Genomic DNA, 10277 nt, shown 5'->3' with positions numbered 1-10277 from the left:
AGCAGGAATCAGGGAGGAGCTGGGGTTGTGAATTCAGCGCAGAGCTGCCCACCCTGCCAAGGTCTGCCTGAGGAGGAGGAAAATGTCCTTTATCTTGACTCGGCCTCTCTGCCTTGGCCTGGTCTGTGGTGCCCAGGGACTCCTCTGGAAGCTGCAGTTTGCAGACGTGGATCCAGCTTAGATGGAGGAGGCTGAAGCAGTGAGAGAGAAAAGCCACTGCAGAAAGCCCAAACACTGGGTGTGGGTTGACCCCCGGTGTCTCTCTGCATGCCAGTCAGTGCCTTCTTGAAGCTTAAAGCATTTTAAGGCACTTCATCTATACCCTTCAACCTGGGAGTGCCTAGAAACCATGTCTAGGTGTGTGCCAAGTGCCTGGTAAAAGGGTTCATCCATCTCATAGAGGGTTACGAGACCATCTAGGCTGGGAAGCGAGTCTTCTCCCTGCTCTCCCCTTCCTGGCAGGGTCAACTCCAGATTCCCCTAATGAGTAGCTGAAATACAGACCTGGTGGCTCAGCTTACTCATTTTGTTTTTCCATCCTCCTTTTCTTCCCTCAGGTGAACTCTTTACCTGCTGAGAGGATCCAGGAGATTCAAAAAGCCATCGAGCTCTTCTCTGTAGGTCAGGGCCCTGCCAAAACCATGGAGGAAGCCAGCAAGAGGAGCTACCAGTTCTGGGACACGCAGCCAGTGCCCAAGCTAGGTACGTACAGCCCCTCACCATTTCGTGCTCCTTGGGAGGAGCCCTGTGGTCCCAAGGCTGCTCAAAGAAGCCCAGAGAAGCTGGTCTCTGGCCAGCAAGCAAGTCACTGGACGACTGCTCGCTGTTGTCCTCTCTGGGCATCAGAGGCATCAATGACACTTGTCCACCGTTCAGCATCATGGACCGAGCGGCCAGCCCTGCGGCTGGAGAGCTGTGCAGGCGGCTGGGAGGGTGAAGAGGGATGAGGAGCCGCTTCAGACATCCCATCTGATGCCTCCTGCGTTTGGGCGTCCCTTAATCTCAGTCTTTAGCTCTTGAATTGGGTCTCCCCAGCCCTCTGTGCCCAAGTTTCATGCAGGGTGTTGCCAGCCTTCCTCTTGCCAAGTCCTAGGGGACTTGGAGCTAACCAGCTCTCCCCTTTCCAGGGGTTGAAACTTCCCAGCAGGGGGTCCTTGGTGGGGAAGAGGACTCGAGGTGAGATGGGGCCAGCCAGTGATGGGAGCCGCTCAGGGAAGCAGGTCCACATGCTGACCTGCCACATCGTTGGTTTGCTGGGCTCACATGAGCTTCTGGCACGGGCAGGCACTGGAGCTGAGCCAGGAGAGCCAGGAGAGGGGAGGCACAAACCTCGCGAATATCTGCCCCCCTGAGCTACCATGCCTGTCTCAAGATCGGGAATCCTATCTCTTCGTCCCCTCTTCCCCCCGCAAACGGCCCGGCTGTGCTTCCCAGCTCTCGTCCTTGCTCCAGCCCTTTCTCCAGTTTGCTCTGCATGCTGTCAGCCTGCAGCAAAGCGATCTGCTGTCGGTAGCAGGGCGTTTCTCGGCGTGGCAGGAGCGCTTGGCAGCTGAGCAGATCTGAAAGGAGGAGGAGCACGCTGCTGCAGAGCTCTATCGCTGGAAGGCGCTCGTTCCCGAGCTAGTTGGAGCAAACATGCAGCACTCACGAGGTGCCCAGGATTGCTTCGCTTAGTCTCTCCACCCCAGCATCCCCCAGCAAAATCCATGCAGAGCTCAGGAGAAGTAGAGAATGAGTCCAAGCCCATAGTTTCTAGATTTACCCAAAGCTAGAATGGCTTCACATTGGCTGCTCTTCGGTAATTTCCTTCATGGGGTTGCAGCCAACCCCACTTGCTTGCAAACGCTGTGTTTGATTCCCTTTTGGTGTTGTCAGCACCAGCCTGAGGCTTTCTTTGGTCTTAAAGACTGTTTGCTGGGAGGGATGGTCTCCGCTTTGTGCTGGGAAAATCATAGTGAGACGGCACAGGGTTATGTGAGCCAGCAAAGCCTGATCTTTCATTTGCCCTTTTTCCCAGAGGATCCTGGACATGGGCGACATCAGTTCTGCTTGGGTAAACCTGGAGGGGGGAAGGTATCTTCTGGGGAAGGAGAGGCATGCAACAGCCCGCTCCTCCATACACCAGATTGCTGTGGCTGTGCTCTGGCTACCGGCCACTTGCTGGGTCCCGGCATCTCACGTGGTCCTTCCTCAGGAGCATGCTCTGGCACACAGCGTTACGTACACGAAGCTATTTAGGGTCGGGTAACAAAAGTGCTGTGGGATTTTTGGGGCCAGATTTCAGAGCAGTTCAGCACCTGCTCAAAACAGAGAGGACAGCCAGGGGTGAGCGTTTCTGGAAGCTGCCCTGGGTGGGTGTGTTGGGGGCAGTTCTTGCTCTGGGCTTTTTCTTCACCTCCCCATTGCCTGGAAACCTTTTCAATCCCTTTTTAAGGGAATTCCTAATTAGCATGGCTTGCTTCTCCTGGCAACACTCAAGTGATGTTGCTGTGTTGACATCCCCGAGAAAGCTGGTGCTCAAACCGACATCTCTTGGCTGAATCGGGGGCTTTAGGAGTCAGTGTTTTTCAACAAAAGTTGTCTTGTTTGCTGCAGCTCTTTAAGTGCAGTGGGAGGGAACCCCCTTGCCAAATGGCAGGGGCCAGAGCTGGCGGGGAGAGAGCCACAATCCATTGGAGTGTCTTATGGGAAAGTGCTGGCCGAGGCTGGGATTGTGGGGATGGGGAAGGATAAGGCATCGCATGTGGACCTGGAGGACATAGCTGTGGTCCTGAAGTTCTGATCAGTTTGGTCACCTCCTCTCTGCTGCCTGATCAGCTCCACCATTGCTCTTGGAAGGAGTTTTGATTCTCTGCCCCTGTGTCACGACAATCGCGTGGCACGTCCCAAACTGGGTGGGTGAAACGGTGATCCCTGGCTGGCCATGCCAACGACCTGGGGTGGGAGACATGAAGCACGCTGGTCACCAGACTGAGGTGTCATACAGACTTGGCCTCAAACAGTAGCTCCAAGGAGCTCAAAAAGACTAATGTTTCCTGCTTTTCAGGTGGGATTTTTTTTTGTAGTTTTGACCTAACTTTAGTGTGTCTGTATTCTGTTGTTATTTTATTAACAGAGACTTTTCCTCAGTCATTTTATCTTTTGCTTTTTAGTAACATCAGGATCTCCAATGTGTAGATGTAGCACTTAAGGATGTGATTTAGTGGCAGACTTGGCAGTGTTAGGTTAACGGTTGGACTCGATGATCTTAAAGGTCTTTTCCAACCTCAATGATTCTATGATTCACGGCTCCCTGCTCTCTCTTACAGGAGAAGTGGTGAACACCCATGGTCCTGTTGAGCCAGACAAAGACAATATCCGTCAGGAGCCATACACTTTGCCCCAGGGCTTCACCTGGGATGCCCTGGACCTTGGGGATAGGGGCGTGGTGAGTACAGGCAGCTTGGCACATGTGTGTTGGGAGGGCGTCTCCATTGCACGGTCAGCCATTCCATGCTTGGACTGTTAAAGATGATTTTGGGGACAGCAACGTGTCCTTCACCACACCAGGCAACCTTCCAGCTCAGTGGTTACGCCATCTCCTTGGGGTTAGATGAGTCCGATTTCCCTCACCGTGCAGTTACCTCTCATCCATCCCATGTTGGCCAGGTTGGCCTGGTTTCTCCATGGGGATGTAAAGATGCCTGAGCCAGGAGTTTGCCTTAGGCAGACCCTCCAGACTGTGGTCCACCTCCCTGGGAGATGACCTGAGGGCAGCAGGACTTATCTGTGTGTCCTGCTGCTTGCCCAGCTCTGCAGCGGCACTGGTTCTGGAGCCCGGAGCAGGGGCATGTGCTGGCAGCAGGGACACGGCTGCACGCGGCACCCATTGCTGTGGCCACACAAAAAATGTTCAGGGTCCCGTCTGGGGGCAGCTGGGGCATGTGATGGCTGAATAACTTTCTTAACCTGCTTGGTCTCTCCTGCTTTAGCTGAAAGAGCTGTACACGCTTCTGAACGAGAACTACGTGGAGGACGATGACAACATGTTCCGGTTCGATTACTCTCCCGAGTTCCTGCTGTGGTGAGTGGCACCACGGCCACAGAGCAGAGGGTGTTGGATGCCGACAAGCCTGATCCTGGTGACAGCACTGCAGCTGCTTTTGCTTATCCCAGCTCACTTCTTTCTGAAATCTTCCCCTTCTGTCACCGTGCGTGTGTGTGGTATCCCAGGTACACTGCAGGACGAGTCTCTCGCCCAGTCCTGCCTGCCTCTGGCTTCTTTGAGATACGGGAGCCTAAGCCCAAATTTTTTTCCTCTTTGGTTTGATCCCTCGAGTGTTTGTAAAAATCCTGGTAGCCGAGGAGGTTCCCAGTGCCCCAGAGCTGTAGGATGAAGGTGTCTGCCAAGTAATGTTGCCAACAATAACACTTGGAGACCTGCTGCTGTGGAGGTGCCGTTTCCTCGGGGGTGTTCAAGAATCGAGGAACGTGACTTTCCTCCTGTGTCACTAGCGAGAACTTGCCTTGGCCACAGAGCACAGGAGCTGTCCTGGATCCCAGCGGTCCTGCCTTGTCACATCACTGTCACCCTCACATCCTGCTGCCTGCAAACCCACAGCTGTGTGGGGCATTCGGAGCAGGACACAGGGTGTCCCAGGGCAGCATGGGGAGCTGGGTGGCAGGAGGAGTTACACAGGGGACCTCTGATGGGATGTGACTTTTGAAGTGTATCTCATCTCCAGGGCACTGCGTCCTCCGGGCTGGTTGCCCCAGTGGCACTGTGGAGTCAGGGTTGTCTCCAGCAAGAAGCTGGTTGGGTTTATCAGCGCGATTCCAGCCGCTATCCACATCTATGACACGTGAGTGCTGCTCAGCTGCATTTCTCACCCTGCTCCTCGATGGCATGTGCGGCTTCCTGGGAGTGCTCGGGAGGTCTGGCTACGTTGTCCTCCCTGACCGACCGAGCCAGACCTACGCCGCTCAGCTGTGGAGATGCTTTGTTGCTTGGAGGAGGGTGGGACATATTTAAGGTGGGCAGTGAAGTTCTGTGCAAGGACATCTTGTAGTTAGCAGCCCTGAAGGCTGTTATCTTCAACAAGTGAGGTCAGCTTAGAGGTCTGTCTTACAGAAATCCTCCAGAGCTGAATGGAGACCATTTTCCCTGGGAAAGCCATGGGTAACAGCTTAAAGGAGAGCTCTCCAAGCCCAGCCCTTGCCCCGTGGCCTTCCCCAAGGCTTTGACTCCTTTCTCTTGAAGGGGCCAGGATGTTGGACCGATTCTTCCAGGTCAGGACAGTTGGGTCTCATTCTCTGCATTGTTTCTTTCCCAAGAGAGAAGAAGATGGTAGAGATAAACTTCTTGTGCGTCCACAAAAAATTGCGCTCAAAACGGGTGGCTCCAGTTCTGATCCGTGAGATCACGCGGCGGGTTCATCTGGAGGGGATCTTTCAGGCTGTTTACACTGCGGGAGTGGTGCTGCCAAAACCTGTGGGGACTTGCAGGTGAGTGTCTGTGGTTCTCCAAAGAGATTTTGGTCTGCAGACCTTCCTTGCCAGGATCCCCTCTGTGGTGTGTAGCATGTGTGGGATTCCCAGTGACAGGAGAGATCGATTCCAGCCCAGGTTTCTCCTCCCCACACCGTTCTTCCAGGATTAAGTCCAGTAGAAAGCTTAAGCTGCTCATGTATCACAAAACAAGAGACTTTGCAGCAGAAGCGCTTCAGGCCACCTTTGGTTTTCTCTGCAGGAGCTGCTGGCCTCTTTGCGAGCCAGTGCAATGTTCTCTCTTGCCCTCTCATGGCAGCTATGAGAACCTCGTGCCCATGCGGCTGTTCCGCTGCCCTAGAACAAGTCTCCCTCCACGATTGTGTTTCCGCAGGTACTGGCACCGGTCCCTGAATCCTCGGAAACTCATTGAGGTCAAATTTTCCCACCTGAGCAGGAACATGACTATGCAACGTACCATGAAGCTTTACCGGTTGCCCGAGGTGGGTGCCAGCCGGGGCTGTGAGCCGTGGAGGCAGAGCTCACGAATTGCTCCTGGCTGAGCAAGGGGTGAGGCTGGGAACAGGAGACACAAACATCTCAGCTGAGGTCGAGTCCTCTGCCTGGAGAGCTGGGGGTTTGTTTCATGTAGCAAATGACTGTGTCAAGCCATTGCGCTTTATTTAATCTTTATTTATTTTTGCCTGGGTACCTGCATTTTAAGGGCAAATTCTTGCAGCTAGAGGACCCTGTGAGCTTTTGTTTCACGGTGAGTCATATCCTGTCCTCCTGGTAAAACGAGAATGCAGATATGACAGTCTTCATCTGTCCAAACACAGCCTCGGAGTGACCTTGAGTTGGGTTAGTCCCTCATTCTTCAATCAAACTGATCTGTTCTGTCACTGCAGTTGTCCTGCTGGGGAAGTTCCCCAGCTGGTTATGGGAGAAAAAACAAACAAAACATTAAAATTGCCAGCACCTTCCCCGACCTTGTTGGCTTTCTTTTGTCGGTTGGAGCTGCTCGTTTCGGTTGGAGAGAGCTGCTTTAGTGCTGGGCAGCACGTGGCTCTGGCTCCTGCCTCCTGCTGCGGGAAAGGCACCAGCTGCTGGTTTGTAGCTACCGATTTGTGCGCAGAAACCCAGACCCAGGAGCAGTCCATGCTGCTTGATTTGGGCTTTGCTGAGCAATCACAACCCTAGATTATAAATAACATTAATAATAATAATAATATTTTAACAGTAACAACAATAATAACAGTAATAATAATAGTCCAACTGGAAATAACATCAGGCTGTTCCTTGTGGTGCCTGGGGCATGTCTCCCAGCCTGTCCCTGCTGCGAGTGGGAGCAGAGACCTGGAGGGAAGCAGAGATCTTGTGTCATTAGTGGGTAGGAGGCTACTTCCAATGGGACTTCACCTGGCACGTGGGGCTTTGGGACCTGCCGTGCTTCTCTGCGGTCTTTGCCATTGGTGTCACGGCTGATCGCACCCATCCTTCTGCCGGGCAAGTAGAGCTGTGGGGGGAGAGTGCTGGGGTGTGGGACTGAAAATGGGTTGATCTAAGCAGTGAGCATCTCCGTGCCGCTTGTTGGAGAGCCCTTGGCTGATAAAAGCCACCGTGCAAGCAACACAAATGATTTGCGCTGCTTTCCGTAGACTCCCAAGACTCCCGGCTTGCGGCCAATGGAGCACAGAGATATCTCCGCAGTGCACAAGCTCTTGACCGAGTACCTGAAGCAGTTCCACCTGACACCCGTCATGAGCCGAGAGGAGGTGGAGCACTGGTTCTTACCTCAGGAGAACATCATCGACACCTTTGTCGTAGAGGTGAGGGGGCAGGAGCAAGATGGGGAGGTGTTTTCCTGGGCTTCTTCCTCCACTGGAAGAGTGTGCAGTGAGCTGCGGGAGCGATCGGGGAGGTTGCTGCCCCGGGCAGTGAGATGCTCTTCCAGGGTGGGAGGTTTAAGCTGCTGGAGAATGGTGCCTCTTCCATCCTGGGCTGCCCCGAGTCTCCTCTCAGGGAGCCCGCACATCACTCAGTTCTGGCAAAGCCCTTCTAAGGCTGCGGCCAGGCTTTAGCCTGGCTCTGACACGTTACGGTGTCACTTCTGGCTTCCAGAGCACCCCAGGGGAGGTGACAGACTTCCTGAGCTTCTACACACTGCCCTCCACCATCATGAACCACCAGACTCACAAGAGCCTGAAAGCTGCTTACTCCTTCTACAACGTTCACACCAAGACGCCTCTCATCGACCTCATGAGTGATGCTCTCATACTTGCCAAGTCGGTGAGTGATGGCAGGGCCGGGGTGGCACCGCTGGGCACCGGGCAGGGCACCGGGCAGCTCAGCGTTCGCCTGGCTGCCCTTGGGTTTATGGGGAGGGCCGGCCATGGGGCAGGGCTTGTACCCAGGGCTGTGCAAACCTGAATCCTAAGGGATCTGCCACCCAGGAGAGGGATGCAGGGGTAGCCTGAACCCTCTGGCTTGCATTGAGCTGAGCTCAGGGTGTCTACTCGTTTCTTACAGCAAGCTATATTGCTGTATGTCCGTAGCGCTTGGACTGAGGGTGGGTATGCCGATGCCAAGTTCTTCCCCATCACCCTCGCTCCCTTCCTCTGAGGGTGCAAAACTGGGCAGGAGAGGGGGCAGGCAACTCACGGATGGGATGAACTCCCCGGCACGTAAGCAGGAGGAGCTGATGGCTTCGTGTTTTGCCCGTGCAGAAAGGATTTGACGTCTTCAATGCACTGGATCTCATGGAAAACAAAACCTTCCTGGAGAAGCTGAAGTTTGGGATTGGGGACGGGAACCTGCAGTATTACCTGTACAATTGGAAGTGTCCCAGCATGGCACCAGAGAAGGTCAGTGCCTTGGGCGGGGGGTGGGCTCCTCCGGCACATGGGAAGGGGTCTTGTCCCCGCAGCCCCCAGGGAGATGAGTTAGCCGTCACACGCACCTCGGCGTTCCCAGGCCAGCAGTACACACAGGAGTGGGTGAACCCAGTGACGGCTCCTCTGTGCTCCCCCCGCTGTGCCTGCACAGAGGGTGTCCCTGGGGACAAGCACTGGCCGCTTGTCTCCCCAGGCTCATTTTATTCTTGGACTAGGGTGTGTTCAGAGTCCCTAACCTCACACACATCCACACGGACAACCTCTTCGCTCTGTGGCAGGAGGCCAGGCACAGTGAGGAGACAGGCAGAGGGTCGCAGGGTGACACATGTGACACTGGTGGTTGCTGTGCCCTGCAAGCCCGGGTGTCACCGTGCAGCCCTGTAGCCTGTGTGTCAGTCTGTCATGGTGGGGCGAGACGAACAACAACCCCTCTAGAGAGAACAGACGAGCTTAAGAGCCGTTGGGTCGCTGTTGAGCAGGACCCCGTGATGATGGGGAGCTCTGCCAGCGCAGTCACTCGCAGCATGTGCAGAGGGGCTGAGCCACGGGATCGCAGGGGTGTCACCTTGTCCCCACAGCCAGCAGCTCGCTCCCCACCCAGCGGCTCTGAGCACTTGTAGCTGTAGACACCTCATCTGCCTGCCCTGGGCCCGGTTGCTACTGTATTTCCGCCTTGAAGATGTGCAGCCTGCCCGTGGTACGTCACAACAGCTAATTAATGCCTTAACGGCAGTAACGGGGCTTTGGTTCCCTTCATAGAGTGTGTGAAGCCAGGTTTGCCTCGGTGGGTACAAGCCCACGTGTCTTAAACCTTCCTCTGCCTCTGAGCCTTTCAAAAAGCTCCAGGAGGTTGCCGGGAGCTTTCAGCAAGCCCTTTTCTCGCTGGGAGAGCTGGTGGGTTGGAGAGCCTGGTGCTGGGAGCCACTCCTTGGCTGTGTCCTGCAGTGGGGCTGCCCATGCTCCGCATGGGCTGGAGCCCGGGAACTGCCACCAGTGTGTCCTGTCACGCAGCGGCCAGAGAACACCCAGCGGTGCCGGCTGCCTGCAGAGGGGCCTGTCCTGGTACGAGGCTCTCAGGAAGCAACTTCTCCCAAATCTGTTGTTACTGGCTTAGAAACAACCTTGGCTCATAAATCAAGGCTGTCTGGCAGACTGCCCGGGCTTGTCACACCCTAAACATTGGTCACCTCCCCAGATCAGAGCTGGGCAGGGTCCGCATGCCCAGTCGGCCACGAGCTCAGGGCTCTTCCTGCTCTCAAATATCCCACAGACAACACTGAGCCCTCCCAGCCGGCACAGCGAGGGCTTGCGAGCTGCGTCCGCCCAGGCCGGGTCTGGGGCAGAGGACGCTGACGCTCGTGCACGTGTTGACCTGCCGTCTCCTTTGGCTCCCCCAGGTCGGACTGGTGTTGCAGTAAGTGAGCCCTTGCCCAGAGAGCGCGGCACCACCGAGGAGCCGGGCCCGGCAGAGGTGCTGCCCTCGTCCTTTCCGCTGAAGCCAGACTTGCGCCGGGAGAGGTGGAACCGACCCAGCCACGCAGTCGCCCACCACCTGGATTCATTTTTTTTTCCGCCCGCCGCTCCCCCGCTGGCGTCAGCGGTCTCCTTTGTTTTGATTTAATTGCATCCTCATAAAGACATGATCAAGGGAATGTAACTGCTGAAACTAGCTCATGATTGGCATATAATGGAGTTAACGGGTGAATAATAAAAGTATATATTATATATATTTTAAATCTTTCCTGTTCCAAACTGACACGAGTTGCATTCGTCTGCTGAAGGCCACCTCCGGGTTGCTGGACCATGACTTTTCCCGACGGGGCCAACGGAGGTAGATGCTTGCTGGCCAAACGGCTTGGCGCTGGTGTGGTGGAGCACCGGGATGCAGTGGCCAGGCTGCCGAGACCCCCTGCCCGC

At 55.2% G+C, this 10277-nt stretch overlaps 1 protein-coding gene across 1 annotated transcript in view; it reads left to right on the top strand.

The window, feature by feature from the left end:
• NMT1 (N-myristoyltransferase 1) overlaps positions 1 to 9778 on the top strand; it is a 10668-nt gene extending 890 nt beyond the window's left edge. Inside the window, exons 2-11 of the mRNA XM_010284940.1 lie at positions 558 to 702; positions 3309 to 3427; positions 3972 to 4063; positions 4725 to 4841; positions 5314 to 5484; positions 5861 to 5969; positions 7125 to 7295; positions 7588 to 7755; positions 8193 to 8330; positions 9758 to 9778. Coding sequence (XP_010283242.1) covers positions 558 to 702; positions 3309 to 3427; positions 3972 to 4063; positions 4725 to 4841; positions 5314 to 5484; positions 5861 to 5969; positions 7125 to 7295; positions 7588 to 7755; positions 8193 to 8330; positions 9758 to 9778 — 1251 coding nt within the window. The remainder of the gene's footprint in view (positions 1 to 557; positions 703 to 3308; positions 3428 to 3971; positions 4064 to 4724; positions 4842 to 5313; positions 5485 to 5860; positions 5970 to 7124; positions 7296 to 7587; positions 7756 to 8192; positions 8331 to 9757) is intronic.
• Positions 9779 to 10277: the final 499 nt, after the last annotated feature.

Source organism: Phaethon lepturus, unplaced genomic scaffold (assembly GCF_000687285.1).
Source record: "Phaethon lepturus isolate BGI_N335 unplaced genomic scaffold, ASM68728v1 scaffold15084, whole genome shotgun sequence".
In the NCBI taxonomy this organism is placed as follows: domain Eukaryota; kingdom Metazoa; phylum Chordata; class Aves; order Phaethontiformes; family Phaethontidae; genus Phaethon; species Phaethon lepturus.
The sequence above is the reverse complement of the archived record's forward strand: the minus strand, read 5'-3'. Positions and strand labels throughout refer to the sequence as shown.